The 14,831-nt window shown below is 62.1% G+C and overlaps 1 protein-coding gene across 2 annotated transcripts in view; it reads left to right on the top strand.

Annotated features, from left to right (window-relative positions):
- The first annotated feature begins 4,932 nt into the window (after positions 1 to 4,932).
- Positions 4,933 to 14,831, top strand: part of MTA1 (metastasis associated 1) — a 37,756-nt gene continuing 27,857 nt past the window's right edge. For both annotated transcript variants that reach the window (XM_060003801.1, XM_060003802.1), the window contains exon 1: positions 4,933 to 5,082. In XM_060003801.1, the coding sequence (XP_059859784.1) occupies positions 5,055 to 5,082 (28 nt within the window). In that variant the 5' untranslated portion in view covers positions 4,933 to 5,054. The remainder of the gene's footprint in view (positions 5,083 to 14,831) is intronic.

Genomic DNA, 14,831 nt, shown 5'->3' with positions numbered 1-14,831 from the left:
CCCTCCTCCTCAGGGACCCTGGTGAAGTGGGGATAGGTGTCAAAGGCCAGAACCTGCTCTGGGCCAGGCTCCGTGCTGGCCAGGAGGACCCCCTCCCATGCTGAAGTGCCAACAGTTGCGATAGAGGTGACAAGTGCTGTGGAGTTCTCTGCCCCAAGCGGCCTTAAAGGACTTCGTGGCCAGGGCCTCACTGGGCTCACCCTGCAGGTCTCTTGGTCTCACTTAGGGTGTCTCATGAGGCCGCAGTCGGATGGGGTGGGTCCAGGATGCTGGGCTGGCCGGCCCTCTGTCCTGCGAGTGGTCTCAGGGCCTCTCCTCTGCACCAGGTCTCCCCCTCTGGGACCACCACAGCAGCAGAAGTCGCGGGGCTCCCCTGGTGGAGCCCGTGGCCCGCTCCAGCAAGGCGTGGAGCCCCAGGACGGGTGGCAGTGCCGGAGATGGTTTCGTCGTCACCCTGGGCGTGTTGGCTTCCTATCGCTGCCCTAACAAGTTTCCTCAGACTTAGTGTCTTCACACAAATCCATGGACGTTAAGTTCTGTAGGAGTCTGAAACGGGTCTCGCTGGGCTGAGACGAGGGCGTGGGCAGGGCTGCCTTCCTGCGGGGGCTCCAGCCTTCTCCAGCTCCTCGGGACGCCCGCACACCTTGGCTCGGGGCCCCGTCCTCCATCTCCAAAGCCAGCAGCGCAGCACCTCGTCCTCCGCTTTTAAGGACCCTGTGATGATGGGCCGCCTGGACACCCCAGGATAGCATTTTAAGGCCACCTGGTTAGCAACCTCAACTCCCCCCTTGCCACGTAACCCAGCACGGCCACAGGTTTGGGGTGAAGATGTGACATGTCGGAGGGAGGGGCACTCTGGCATCGAGTGGCTGGAGGCTGGGGCCTGCGCAACATTCCAAGAGCAGAGGACGCCGCCCCCCCCACCCCCAGCTGAGAATGACCGGGTCCCAACGTCACCAGTGACCCAGCTGGGAGCCCCTGGAAGAGAGGAGGGTCTAAGGGGGCCTGGGAACCCGGATGAGAGGAGGGTGTCACCCAGCAGACAGGTCAGACAGCACCACTCTGGTTAGGACACTGCCCCCAGTCACTGCTGACAGTGGACATTGCAGTGTCCCTTTACTCTGCTTCCCAACCGGGAGGTCCCTTCCTGAAGTCTAGGAGGAGCAATGCACCTCCCCAGACTCACAGTGACACCCCCGGGCCGGGGGTCTGCTTAGGTTCTCCTGTGGCAGAGAGGACGGCCACCCTCCTGTGTGGTCTCCCTTGTACCCTCGCACCCGCCTGTTCTCGTGGATCAGGTGGGCTCAGAGCAGGAGCAGAGGCCACTCTGGACACCCCAGGCAGAAAAGGGAGCCCCCCAGCCCAGCCCACAGGGCACGCCCCGCCACCCCCCCCAAGGGCTGGCAGGGCGCCTGGGAGGTGTGTGTAGTTCGTGCCCTACTGAGGGCCACAGACAGTCACTGCCCAGTGTTGCCGGTTGAAAAAAATGAGTTCATTGGCTTTACAAGAACACTTGCTCACTATTCAGCAATCCAACAATAAAGTTTAAAAATCTCGCCCACAATTTCATCATCGAGAGGACCGCTGTCGACATTAGGTGGAGGTTGTTCAGATATTTCTAAAGGCCTAGGCAGAGGCGAGAGGATATATGGAAATACAGAATAGGGACTTGCCTGGCTGTCCAGTGGTTAAGACTTCGCCTTCCAATGCAGGGGGTGCGTGTTCGATCCCTGGTCGGGGAGCTAAGATCCCACATGCCTTGTGGCCAAAAAACCAAAACATAAAACAGAAGCAATATTGTAACAAATTCAATAAAGACTTTAAAAATGGTCCACATCAAAAAAAGAATCTTAAAAAAAATACAGAATAAGTGTAGAATTCTTTCAAATTTTTAAAAATTTAATTTTAAGGGAAAACATGATCGCTGAAATTAGATGAACGCTTCTTCACCCCAAGTTTACAAGATTTTGCTAAGATTATTTTTAGAAGTTACAACAAACATTGAGAGATGGGTGTCACTGGGGTTTGGGTGGTGTGCGTCCATCCGATGCCGGGCTTTGAACGGTGAAGGGTGCCGGCACCTCCCCTCTGGCCCCGGCCCACCTTGCAAAGTCACTCCCGTCCCCTGCGTTCCACGTGTCATATCCGCATCCCACTGGGGGGCCGAGCTCACCGCCAGCACCTGCCCACTCAGTCTTTGTTTCAATTACATCTTTATTGGCTGTCTTAAAGGTCAGCTTTCACATTTTTAAAGAACTTTATTTCTCAGGTTCTTCTAGGTTTAAAAATGTTTCCCTGAGGCCTTTAAACACGCATGAGAACTTGGCTGGGGCAGGATTCTTCAGTTTAGCTTTCTTACCCTCGCAATTTGCTCTTCAGGCTTTGAATGTTGCTGGAGAGAGCAGGGCCAACTTGGGGTTTTGTTTTTGTATGTGACATGCTTTCTCTGAAAAATGCTTCTAAGAATCCCTGAAGTTCAGTAAGCAGGCGAGGTGGGTCTCCGTGTGACTTGCACCCCACCGTGGTCCTGGAGGCTCCCAGGTGACTCCAGGGGAACTTTCCTGTAGTGAGTCTCTGAGTGTTTTATCTAACCGTGCACGGCCTCTGGCACCGTGTGCCTTCCTCTGAGGCCTCTTGCCTCCACATCTGCTGCTGCTTCTCCCATCCCTCACCAGAGGTCAGCTCAGGTCACTCGGGACTCTCCAGGCCCTGCACAAGGACGCAGCCCTGTCGAGTGGCCTCTGGGCCACTTCACCCACCGTTGGACTCCCATGGGTCCCTCCTTCAGCAATGTCTCAGCCTCTCCAAACAGTGCCCTCACTATGATCACCCTGTCCCCTGACCCTCATCACTTTGTCTTCAAGGCCCGTAATGTCATGTTTATTACCTCTCCCCCGCTCCCCACTGGACCGCACAGCCGTCCCTGTTAGTCGCCCGACATCCTGCCCCTCGCTGTTTCTTGTTCTAGCGACGGCGTGATTTTGAGGAACTGTGTTTTCTCAGCTCCTAAACCTTGCTCTCGTTCTGCTGTCCCGCCATCTACTCTCTGACTTCTGATTACCGATCTCATGTCCTGTCAAGCTCCTAAGATTCCAGGGCTCCTGTGGAGTTGTCTTCTGCTTCTTCAGGTCTCTCCCGCTGTGCCTCACCCCCGCCCCCTGCTGTCCTTGAGGCCGTGGACTTGGCCACACCTTCACACACCCTCCCGGCTCTCTCCTGAATGTCTACTTCCTCTGCTACTAAATGGATGAATTCCTAAGTCTTTTTTGCGAGGTGTCTCTGGTCTGTTGGCCTGCCGCTGAGCTGGTGTAAGGGCTGGGCATTGCATGCAATCTCCCTTTTTTGTTAGTCTGGAGAGGGGAAAGCAGTGTGGAAGCCAACGGAGGAGCGGGGGCTCTGTGCTGTCTCCCGAGGGTTTATTAGACGTCACTGTGCTTTGGGAGCGGGGAGACCTGTTATTCCAGCGGCTTCCCTGAGACGCGGCCCGTGGCTTTGCTTCCGGTGGAGGTCAGCCCGGACTGCCGCTCACCCCCACGGCCCCGTCCAGGGAGGAGAACAGCCCCCGCCCTTTGTTGCTTCTCCCCGCAGCTGGCAGGCGGGCGGCCCTGCGGAAAGCTGAAAGCCCTGCCTGGGCACTTATCGGTGGTTCTTAACTAACTTTATGGTCGACTTGTTAGGTGTAGGTGGAAGGGGACTTCATGCTGCACCTTCGCTGTTCAGATGAGGAGATGCAAGCCACGAAGCTAGGACGGGGGCCTGGGGGAGGGAGACCATTCCACCCCCAGCGCCCCCGCTTGGGGAACCTGCCTAGATATCCTGAGTCCTAAGCTCCTCCCTTGCAGCCGCCGTCAATCACGGCGGAGGTGCTCGGCCGGGGGCCTCTCCTGAGCTCCACCCCTTCGCCACTCCCCTCCGTGTCTCGAAGGGATGTCCCTGAGTGGACAAGGCAGTCACCCTGGGGCCCCGACACCTCCCTCCGCTGGCCTCCTAGCAGCCAGGTTGGTCCTGGCTCCCACCGTGGCCGGGAACCCGCTACTCTCCACCCGGGACTCCCCCCTGCACCCACTGCTTTTCCTTGCGGGGTGCGCCCAGGCCACCGCGCTCGCTCCCCACCATCCTCGGACCTTAAGCTCACACTCGGTTGCAGGTTCTGCCGGGCCTGGGGAGGACAGGCAGGTGCCTCACCCACAGGGGCCCGTCCAGACTCGCTGTACTGGGCACGCACCGCCCCCCGCCCCACCAGCCGCGGGCTCTGGGCCGTGTCAGAGAGGCCTGCGGGACCCCCGCTCTCAGGCGGGGCCTTGCAGAGGGTCCTCTGGGCACGGCCATGCGCCTCCCTTGGCCTTCTCCTCAGGCCACAGTCCACGGAGGCAGTGCCCGCACGGAGGTGGGATGGGGGCGCCGCCGCTGTCCGGGCGGCGCGTGGGGCTGGGCAGTGGGGCAGGGACAAAGACCCCTGCCGTGAGCGGAGAGGGCCGGGCCGGGAGTCAAGAGGCCGCGGCTGGGCCGCTGCGCTTCAGGGAAGTGAGGGACTCGGAGGGGACCCTGCGACAGGAGGGAGGGTGGGAAGGAGGAGCGGGAAGCCCAGGAAGGACTCGGACCGGCGTGGACGGCTGGTGGGGGCCGCTGCGGGGAGGGGCTTGGGGAAGACCCCGCCGGGCGCGGGCCGGCGTCCGGGAGCGCGCGGCCGCGGGTCGGGTAACCGCCCACTCGGTGGGCGGTGGCGCCCGAGGCCCCTCCCTCCTCGCGGCCGCTCCTCCTCTTCCTCTCCCGCCCGCACCGCGGCCCTCGGTCCCTGCGCGGCCTCGGCGGCCTCGGCGGCGGCGGCGGCGGCGGCGGCGGCGGCGGCGGCAGCGGCAGCGGCGGCGGCGGCGGCGGCGGCGGCGGCGGCGGCGGCGGCGGCGGCGGCGGCAGCAGCAGCGCGGCCCCTTTAAACCGCCCGCCCGCTCGCGCCCCCGCGCCTCGCGCCCGCGCGCCTCCATTTTCCCGGCCGCCCGCGCCGAGCCCCGCGCCCAGCCCGGCCCAGCCTGCGGCCTCCGCCGCCGCCGCCGGACATGGCCGCCAACATGTACAGGGTCGGAGGTAAGGCCGCCGCCTGTCCGCCCGCCGCCGCCGCCGCCTTTATGCGCCGCGGGCCCGACCCTGCCACCCCGGGCCCCGCCGGCCCCCATCCCCCCAGTCCCCGCCGGGTCCCCATCCCCCCCGGGCCCCATTCCGTCCCCCATCTCTCCTCCCCTCCCTGCCTCGGTCCCAAACCGCCGCCCCGGGCCTCGCCATACCTCCGCCCGGGCCCCCTCTGCACCCCCTGCCCGGGTCCCCCGTCGTATCCCTCCCTCCCCCATTTTCCCTTCTTCCCTTTCCCCTCCTCCGCCCGCCTCCCCATCGGCCCAGCCCCCCCATCGGCCCACTTCTGGTCCCCTCCCTCCGCCTCTGCACCCTTCCCCCACTGCAGGCCGTCCCGGCTGGGCCGTCCTTCCCCCTCCCCCGGCAGCGCTCACCCACTCTTCTATACCCCACCCCATCTCCTTCCCCTCCCCCCCCTTTCTGAGCAGCCTGTTCCTCCTCCGCCACCTCTGCCTCGGCCATGCTCATCCCAACCCGAAGTGACCCCTTGGGCCGGCCCTCACGAGCCGGTGCGGGTAGTGGCCGAGCGGCGCACCAGGGAGGCGGGGGCTCTGCCCACCTGTTGGGGGCCGACCGTGTAGCCTGTTGGGCCCTGGCAGAGGAACTGTGGAAGGCTCTGAAGTCGCAGAGCATGCTTCCGGGCCAGCGACCTGGCGGGAGCCCCCGACCCCGGAGCAGAGCTGGAGCACATGGTCTGGGGGGGGCGGTGCTGGCTGTCCTCCTGGGAGCGGGAGTTTGGGGGCCGCAGGGGTGTGGAGTGCCCACCGGGGCAGGCAGGGCTGGCTCGGGTGCTGGGGTGGGGAGTGGGTCCCCTCTGGGGTGGGGAGCCCCATGCGTGGGAGCCCAGGGGCGGCTGAGCTACCCCTTGGGCCGGGCGTGTGCTTGGCGGCTTCCCCTAGCAGGGTTCCCTCTCCGGGTCCTCAGCAGCCTGTGGTCACCCCGAGCATGCTTTTTTCTAAGACACCCCCAGACTTCCTGCTGCGTCCTGTTTCCCCAGCCCAGCAGGGAGGTGCCTTGCAAGGGTGCAGAAGGGGCAGGCAGCCCCCCGGTTAGGGGGTCGCTGAGCTGGCTGAGGCCCTGGGGGGCCGGCTTCCTGGGCTGTTCGTCCTCCCAGTTGGGCCCCAGGAAGCCGCCGGCTTTGGGCCTTGTCCCTCTTCGTGGGGCGGGGGCTCCGGGAGGCTGTGCCGCGGGTTTTCCATGGGGTTCTGAGCTGGTCCTTCACAGGGAGGTGAGGTGCCCACCCTCTCTGAGCCTGAGATGCTCACTTGCCCACCTTTGGTGGAGTGCGTCAGGGCTGAGGACGGCGCTGGCCTCGCTTACCAAGTGTCCTCTGTCCTCAGTCTGCGCTCTCTCTGGCCAGGTGACCCCGAGTGTCAGGCCAGCCTTGTCACCTTGGGCGTAAACCCCCATCTGTGCAGGGGGTCAGTGCAGCACCTGCCCGGCCGGCAGGCCCTCCCTTGCTCTCTCTGGCTCAGAGGTGGTCATGGGAATGGGGGCCTGTACCCCGTGTAGCTCAGGCCCCTGGCGGACGCCTGTGGGGAGCAGGCTGCAGTGTAGGGGCCCTTCTGGGAGGGGCCTGTTCATTTCCTAGCCTCGCCACTCCAAGCAGGAGCCTGCCGTCTGTGGATGGAGGCGGGAGGGTCACCCCCAGGACCGAGCCGCCTTCTCCGCCCTGGTAGCTTCGGCCTCTGCCTCACCCCAGCTGCGCAGCCCAGGGCTCCTGCCTCCCTTGCAGCTGCCCGTTCAGTGCTCCTCGAACCCGTGCCCTCTTGGGCCACCTTTCCGCAGTGCAGACCCCTCCTGGCCTCCTGCGCAGCCTGAGGCCCCTCCGGTCTGCCCACCCTCCAGCTCGCCCGGTGCCCCCTTGGGTTTAGCCAGCCGGAAGCCCCTCGGCAGGTGTGGTCTTACCTCCCATCCCAGGCGCTGGCCCTGCGGTCACGTCGGCACGCTGAATAAATGAAGCAGTGTCCGCAGAACGGAGGCGCCCAGCTCCTGGTTGGAGGAGGCACGGAGGCTGCAGGAGGAGGTGGCGGCGGCTGGGGGCTGGAGGCCCTCAGCTGGCCCCTGCTGCACTTTCACCCGCTGCCAGGCACTTCTGCCAGCCCCTGCTTCAGTGGGTGGGACCTCCACCGTGCCTGCCTGTGGGGACTGGTTCCAAGGGGAGCTGTCCCTGCCCCATCCAGGCCGTGGATGCCCCGATCGCCACTTGTGTCCACTCCTTGACATGTGGGCTTCAAGCCACCTATCTGGCTGCGAAGTCAGCGGGGGCCTGGCCACCCTCAGACCTTCCCGTGCCTCAGTTTCCCCACGGTGTTGACCAGGATCTCTGTGTCCTGCGGTGCCTCCTCCAGGGGAGCGGTCTGCGTGTCCCCCTGAGGGTGTCCTGGAGGCCCTCCCAGGGCCTGCGTTGCAGGACCGCTTCCACTTGGACTCCCTCTTGGTCCCTGCAGTTCCGTCCCCAGTTTCTGTATGGAATCCCAAGGCGCTGCCCCAGGTCTGCAAGGCCAGTGGTTCCGGTGGGCGGGGTGTTGGCAGGTTGGCATCCTGTCCTGAGGTGCTGCTTGCTCGGGGTTGGGGGGCGGTGTCTGGATTTCTCAGGGCCCAGACAGAGGAAGGTACGCCCCTCTCTTGCTGGGGTTTGGCCCTGCCTGGGCAGCCTGCTCTGGCCTGGGGGGCACTGCAGGAGCAGAGTCTGGGAAAGCCCCCCTCCCCGCCGCCCCTGTTGTCTCCACTCAGGATGCTCTACCTTTTCCAAAGGTGCCAGACTCAGCCAGGAAAGTACAGGATGCCCGTTCAGTTTGGATTTCAGATAAACAGTTTCTTAGCGTAAGTTTGTACCAAATAACGCATGGGAGGGACAGGCACTAGAAAGTAGTTAGCAGAGTCCAGCGTTCTCTGGGTGGCCTGCATTCTACCTGGCGGGCCGTCCCGAGGCCCTGCCAGGATGTCTGGGCGGGGCGAAGGCATGGCTGCAGCTCTGTGCCAGCTGACTGGCTGGGCGGAGTGGGTCAGCCTGGGAGGGGACAGGGCCTGGTTCTTCCCCGGGAAGTGACCCAGCCTGGGCAGAGAGTTGCCTTCGGCGGTGACAGCAAATGTGGTGGAGGAGGCCTGGACGCGGGTGGCGGGGTCAGGGTCCACGAACCCTCTCCCTCTGGGGTCTGCGCTCTGCGTGGGGAGTGGGGGCACCTGGCCAGTCTTCTGGAACCAGCCATGGACTGAGGGCACCACGGGCACCTCTTTTTGTCTCTGTGCAGAGACGTGCTGTCACGTTTCAGGACAGAAAGCAAAAACCAACAGCTAGGAGCCACCGATACCACGGTCACTGGGGCGGTGGGTATGTCTTTAATGGGCGGGCTGCAACCATCTCCCCTCAGGTCTCGTCTCTTGTTTTTCTTCTATCGTTGTAAGAAATTAACCCCCATTCTTTCGGATAGTTGATTTTTAAAAATATATTTTGAAAAGGTGATAGGAACACCCTAGTCCTCCAGGCAGCTTGACAGTGTCTCCGTTGCCCCTGCTGTTTTTGCCTTTGTCATCTGTATCCTGTCCTGTTGTCAGAAATGCTTCTTTGTTTAATTTTAACTTTTGACTAGGTAAGACACCCACACGCGGGAGAATGCCAGACTTGTGCGGGGCCAGCAGGGACGTTCTCACGTGGCAGGGCGGGCACCCCTGCAGTGCGCAGTGGCCTTCCCAGGACATGTGGACGTGGGTGCTGGCATGCGGGGCCCGAAGGGTGGCTTGGGTGAGGTTGGCACAGGGGCCCCTCCTCCCAGCTGTCTCCCGCTGAAGTTCGGGGCGGGGTGAGGGTGGTGGGGTGCCCTGAGGCCCCCCATGACCCCCAGCCTGCCTTCTCTCAAGAGTTTGATGTTGTACACAATGTCCTGTCCTGCCTTCCGTCTCTGTCCGCCCTGCACCCCTGTCCGTCTGTCTTCAGGGAGCAGGGGGCCCGTGTCCTGTAGCAGTGGGCACAGCCTTCCAGGGGCTCTGGGGGCCCCTGTGTGGACGGACGAGGGTGCTGGTGCCGTCTCCACAGCCGGGGGGTCCAGGCTGACGTCGGGGTGAGGTTCCTGGGGAGGGCCTGGCGGGCGGGGCTTCCAGGGGTGGCCTCGGGGATGCTGCCCGTCGTCTTGCGCTGGCCATGCCCCTGCGGCCTCCCTGCTCCCGGTCAGTGGGATGCAGGTTGGAGCTGTACCTTCTCGTGGGACGCCTGCTCTCCCGGCCCTGCAGCGCCCTGATCCTCTCCTGGCTGCGATTCTTGGGCTGCCTGAGGAGATGACCCTTCTGAGCAGCTGGTCTGCTCCGTCTCCCCTACTTCAAACTGCTTAGTGGTTCCTGCGGTGGGGGGTCAACTCCCAGCATCTTCGGGGCCCCACGATTCGGCCCCGCCCTTGGGTGGCCCCCCATCGCCCCCCGACGGGGTCCTGGCCCTCTTGTTGCTGTGCGGGGGTCCCAGCTGGGCATGGGCCCCTGAGATGGAGGCCCAGGTTCCTCTGGGTGACGCGTGTGGCGGTGGTGACCGGAGGTGGGGGCTGCTTGCCTCGGGAGCGAGGGGCGTGGCTGCGGCACGCCCAGAGGGACCCCCGCGCTCGGCACCCCTGGAGGGCAGGCCCGCCACCTCCCTGCCCTCTGCAAGGCAGGGGTCCAGGCGGCCACACTGGCTCCCCGAGGGTCCGTCTGGACGTCGGGCAGAGTGGGCTCCTCGGGCTGCGCGGGCGGGGCTCCCCTGGGGGTCGCAGGAGGTCGCCTCTCAGAGGCGGCCGCACCCCGTGGGAGGGGACTGGGTTCAGCTCAGGGCCGCGGGGGGACGTGCTCCAGTGAACTCAGCCGTGGGCACCGGCCGGGCTTTCCCCGGCGTGCGGGTGAGGACGGCTCTGTCCCTCTGTCTGCAGAGATGTGCGGGACACGTGCCGTGCTCAGGCCTGGGACCCGGCCTCTGGCGCCCGCGTGACTGGCCGTCAGCCTCCGCCCTGTGCTCCAGCCCCTGGAGGGAGGCCGGGCCCCGTGGTCATCGGCCACTTGCCCCTCCAGTCAGGGTCTGGCCTCCGTCCAGCGGGGTGTGTACGCGGGAGGCCTGGCTGGGGAGCTGGAGCTGCCGGGGCGAGGACAGGGGAGCGGAGGGGGCCCGCGTGCAGGCGTCCTGGCTCTGGGCTTGGTGGGGCCCAGGTGTAGCAGGTGAAAGCGGACACGGTCCTGCAGGGTCAGGAGTCTGGCTTCCTTCGGCGCCCCGCCGTTCCCGCCGCGGGGTCCCCAGCCCCAGGGGACCTGGTGGGAGGCGGTTCTGGAGGGATGCTGACGGGTCTGGCGGCCCTCCTGGGGTGGGCGCCCGTGTTCTTGTGGGGCCTCTGTCCCCGCTGGCTCCCCTCGCGTGGCCTCCTGGCTGTGACCAGCCCGCCCACTTGCTCAGCGGACACATCCTGTCCAGCCCCATCACTCCTCACGGATCGTCTTTGCGAATCCGCCGTCTCCCTAAGGTTGATGTGTAACGAGTGGAGCCACGAGGGATGGGTCCCCCGGCCTGTTTAGGACCATGCCACTTGAATTTTTGAGCTTTTAGTTGGAGATTTCGGTGTTTCAAGTGCCCCTCAGCATAGCCATGAAGCGCGTCCGTATCCCTAAGCGCAGGGAGGCTACGGGCCCAGCACTCATGAATGGACGATGTGATGCGTACCGGATACGGTGTCTTTAAATGGACTCTCACAGAGGACAGGTTATGTGTCGATCTGCTGATGAAGAGGTGGCCCGAGGCTGGTGGGACCCTGACCCTGGGCTCCCCATGGGGCGATGGCTCAGTTCAGGGTAGTTCGGTGTTAGTGGTGACATTAGGGTACATCATTACTGAGACAAATAGGAGCGGCCTGTGTGTATTTTTTGCATTTAAATCTGGGTTTATTGAAGTACACTTTTCAGCACCCTTTTACGTGTGCGGTTCTTGGAGTTGGGCAGACGCACACCGTTGTGTAACGGCCGCACACGCTCCCACGTGTGTGGCCCTAAACAGGCCGGGGGGGGGGTAGCGGTTAGACTGCTTCCGCGACCCGAGTGGCCCTCTGGCCTTCTGTAGTCAGCCCGCCTGCGCCCCCCCAGCTCTGGCAGCCCCGACCTGCCCCTGCTGCTGCAGAGCGCCTTTACAGGGCGGCATGCAGCACGCTGGCTTCTTCATGGGGTGCAGCGCGTCCAGGACTTGTCCTCGTGTCGGTGGCTCATCCTCTGCTTGCTGAATAGGTTCCATCGAATGGACGTACCGAGGTGTATTCAGCAGCGAAGGGACACTGGGGCCGGTTCGGTCCCTCAGGCTGCTGTAACGAGGCGTGAGCCGCTGGGGGCTGGGCAGCCACAGATGCCAACTTCTTGCAGCTCTGAAGGCTGCAGGCCCCAGGTCAAGGCTCCAGCAGCCTCGATGTCTGGGGAGCTCTGTGGGGTCTCCTGTAAGAGCACTAATCCCACTCCGGGCCCCACCTACGCACCTCCCAAAGGCCCTGCCTCCAGATACCATGGCTTTGGGGTTAGGATTTCAGCGTGACTTTTGGAAGGACCTGATATTCAGATCACAGCTGGGCCATTTCCAGGTTTTTTTTTTATATATAATTTTTTATTTATTTATTTTATTTATTTTTGGCTGCGTTGGGTCTTCGTTGCTGCGCGTGGGCTTTCTTTAGTTGCGGCGAGCGGAGCTACTCTTTGTTGCGGTGCACGGGCTTCTCATTGCCGTGGCTTCTCTTGTTGCGGAGCACAGACTCTAGGCACGTGGGCTTCAGTAGTTGTGGCTCCCGGGCTCTGGTGCACAGGCTCAGTAGTTGTGGTGCATACAGGCTTAGTTGCTCTGTGGCATGTGGGATCTTCCCGGACCAGGGCTCGAACCCGTGTCCCCTGCATTGGCAGGCGGATTCTTAACCACTGTGCCACCAGGGAAGCCCCTATTTCCAGTTTTGGTGGTTGAGTGAAGCCGACCGTGAGCACCTGTGCTCAGCTTTGAGTGTGAACGTTTGTTCTTATGGGTGTTTCTCGTGGGTGAAAGTGCCCAGGGGTGGGGTTGCCTGGTGGAGTCGCCTGTCCGCAGTGCAGCCTCATTACTTTCCAAGGCGGCGGCATTATTTTCCTGTGCTCCCGGCAGCGATGCTGAGGGTCCTGGGTCCTCTGCACAGGAGTCTGACTGGCACACAGGTCATCTCACTAGAGTTTTGATTCACGTTTCCCTAAGCATCCGTGCTGCTGGCCCCCTTTCCACGTGTTTATTTGCCGTTCCTGTGCCTTTGGTCAGGCGTCTGGACAAATCCTTTGCCCGGTTTTTAAAATTGGAAAGAAGCTTACTGTTGAGTTGTGAGAGTTTCTTTTATATTCTGGATTTCAGTTGTTTACGAGATATGTATTTTGCAAATTTTCTCTTTTACAAGAGAGAAGTATATGAAGTCTGCCTACCCCAAGGTCACAAAGATTTTATCCTGTTTTCTTGTAGAATTTTTATAGTTCCAGGTTTTACTTGCAAGTGTAGGACCCATCTTGAGTTCATTGTTTCGTGTGTGGTAGAGGTGATGGTTCTCGGGTCCTTCCCCTTTTGCGTGTGAACGTCCAGTTGTCCATCTCCACCTGTTAACCTCTTGACCGCCCCCCCCGCCATCTGTAGGCACCTTGGTCCAACCCGTTTGCCATGGTGCCCTTTGTTCCTCCTCTCTTTTCCATTGATGCGGCCATGCTTGTGCCAATCCACGCCGTCTGGATTACTGTAACTTCACGGCAAATCTGGATCAGGTGGGAATCCTCCAACTTTTGTCCTTTTTCTTTTTCTTTTTGGTCGTGCCACGCAGCTTGCGGGATCTTGGTTCCCTGGCCAGGGACTGAACCGGGCCCTTGGCAGTGAGCGTGCAGGGCCCTAACCACTGGACCGCCGGGAATCCCCTGACTGTCCTTTTCCACGTTGTGGAGCCTGTTCTGGCGTCTCGGATTCCCCTGTAAAGGGTAGGATCAGCTTATTGGTTTCTACAGAAAGAAACTGTGGAGTCTTGATTGGGATCACGTTGAAACTATGGTTGAGATCAGTGTGGGGGAGAATTGGCATCTTCACCAGGACTGAGTCCTCTGCTACAGGGACTGGCAGGCTGCGGCCCACTGCCTGTTCTCGTGTGACTCATGAGCTAAGAATGGTTCCTACGTTTTTAAATGGTTGAGAAAAAAAAATCAAAAGAAGAATACTTTAGGACACATGAAAATTCCATGAAATTCAAATCTCAGTGCCCATAAATAAAGTCGTGTTGGAACGAGCCGTGCTCGAGCGTTTGCATTTGTCCTCACTGCTTTGGGGCCTCGGTATGGTCGAGCGGTGGTGAGGTCACCTCACTTGCTCACCTGCCCACCTGCGGTGCCGTCGTTGCGAATCACACCTACGTGTCGTAACTCAGCAGCTCGGAGCCCTGTCTGCATTCCCGTCCCCGCCGGGCGAGCAGGGCACCCGGGCTGGGGAGGTGGTGGCTTTAGGGGCGTGGGCGCTGTGCCGAAGGGACGCGGCGTGTGTGGGTGCAGCCGCAGGGCTCTTTCACGGAAGTTCGCGAACCGGACAAGAGCCTCCAGCGGGGTCTGCTTGCTCATCGGCTGGGCAGGCGAAGCCGGTTACTGGTGGTGGCGTCATTCAGTCGTGGTGGTGGCAGCTGGCCGAGGAGCAGCCTTTGGGAGGCTGGTTGCCCGGGTTGAGGGGCTGGGAGTGGGCACGGGGTGCGCGGGATGGGCTCCCCATGAGGAGACCGGCCTCTGTGAAGAGTCCGCCTGGACCAGGCACAGCCGAGATGTTCAAAGAAGTGGGGAAAATGCCAGCCTCGTGCCGACTGAAGCGGGCTCTACTAGGATGCTGTGTCTGCCCGGCTGGGCTCGGGGAGCCGGGGGGACGTCGTTTCCGGTGCGGCCACCAGGGCATGGCGGGACAGGTCAGCCTGGATCGGAGCCCTCCCAGCACAGCAGCGTCCAGTCTGTGGGGCCTGATGGCGCGGAGAGGCGCGGGGCTGGCATCCTGCTCGTTGCACTGGGTCATCCATCCTCTCCTGTCCTTGGACATCGGGCTTCCTGGTGCTCAGCCTTTGGACTCAGGCTGATTCTCGCCACTGGCTCCGGTCCCCAGCTTGCAGACGGCAGATCATCTGACCTCTCAGCCTCCAGACCCACGTGAACTGACTCGTAGGACAGACTGCTATGTGCGCGAACAGAATTTGGTGTATGGAGCAGAACGGCTCGGCTGGACTCCTGGACAAAGCTTGTTAACACATCAGGTGCCTGGAGCCCGTGGTCCGTCGGGCTGCTTGTCAGCAGGCGTTTGTGCAAAATGTTGAGTCTCGTGCTTCATCCCACCTGTTGTGTCAGCGGTGAGCTGCACTTGACCTCGAGGAGTCAGCCGTCATCAGTTCTGTGAATTTTTATCAGAAGTGGAAGCTGAGGACTTCCCTGGTGGTGCAGTGGTTAAGAATCCGCCTGCCAGTGCAGGGGACACCGGTTTGACCCCTGGTCCAGGAAGATCCCACATGCTGCGGAGCAGCTAAGCCCATGCACTGTAACTACTGAGCTCGCGTGCTGCAGCTACTGAAGCCCGCACGCCTAGACCTAGGCTGTGCTACACAATAAGAGAAGCCACTGCTCGCCGCAACTAGAGAAAGCCTGTGCGCAGCAGTGAAGACCCAACACAGCCAAAATAAAAGGTGGAAGCTGAATATCTTGACCTGCCCTAC

Source organism: Delphinus delphis, chromosome 2 (assembly GCF_949987515.2).
Source record: "Delphinus delphis chromosome 2, mDelDel1.2, whole genome shotgun sequence".
Classification (NCBI taxonomy): Eukaryota; Metazoa; Chordata; class Mammalia; order Artiodactyla; family Delphinidae; genus Delphinus; species Delphinus delphis.
This window is presented reverse-complemented; position numbering and strand designations above follow the sequence as displayed.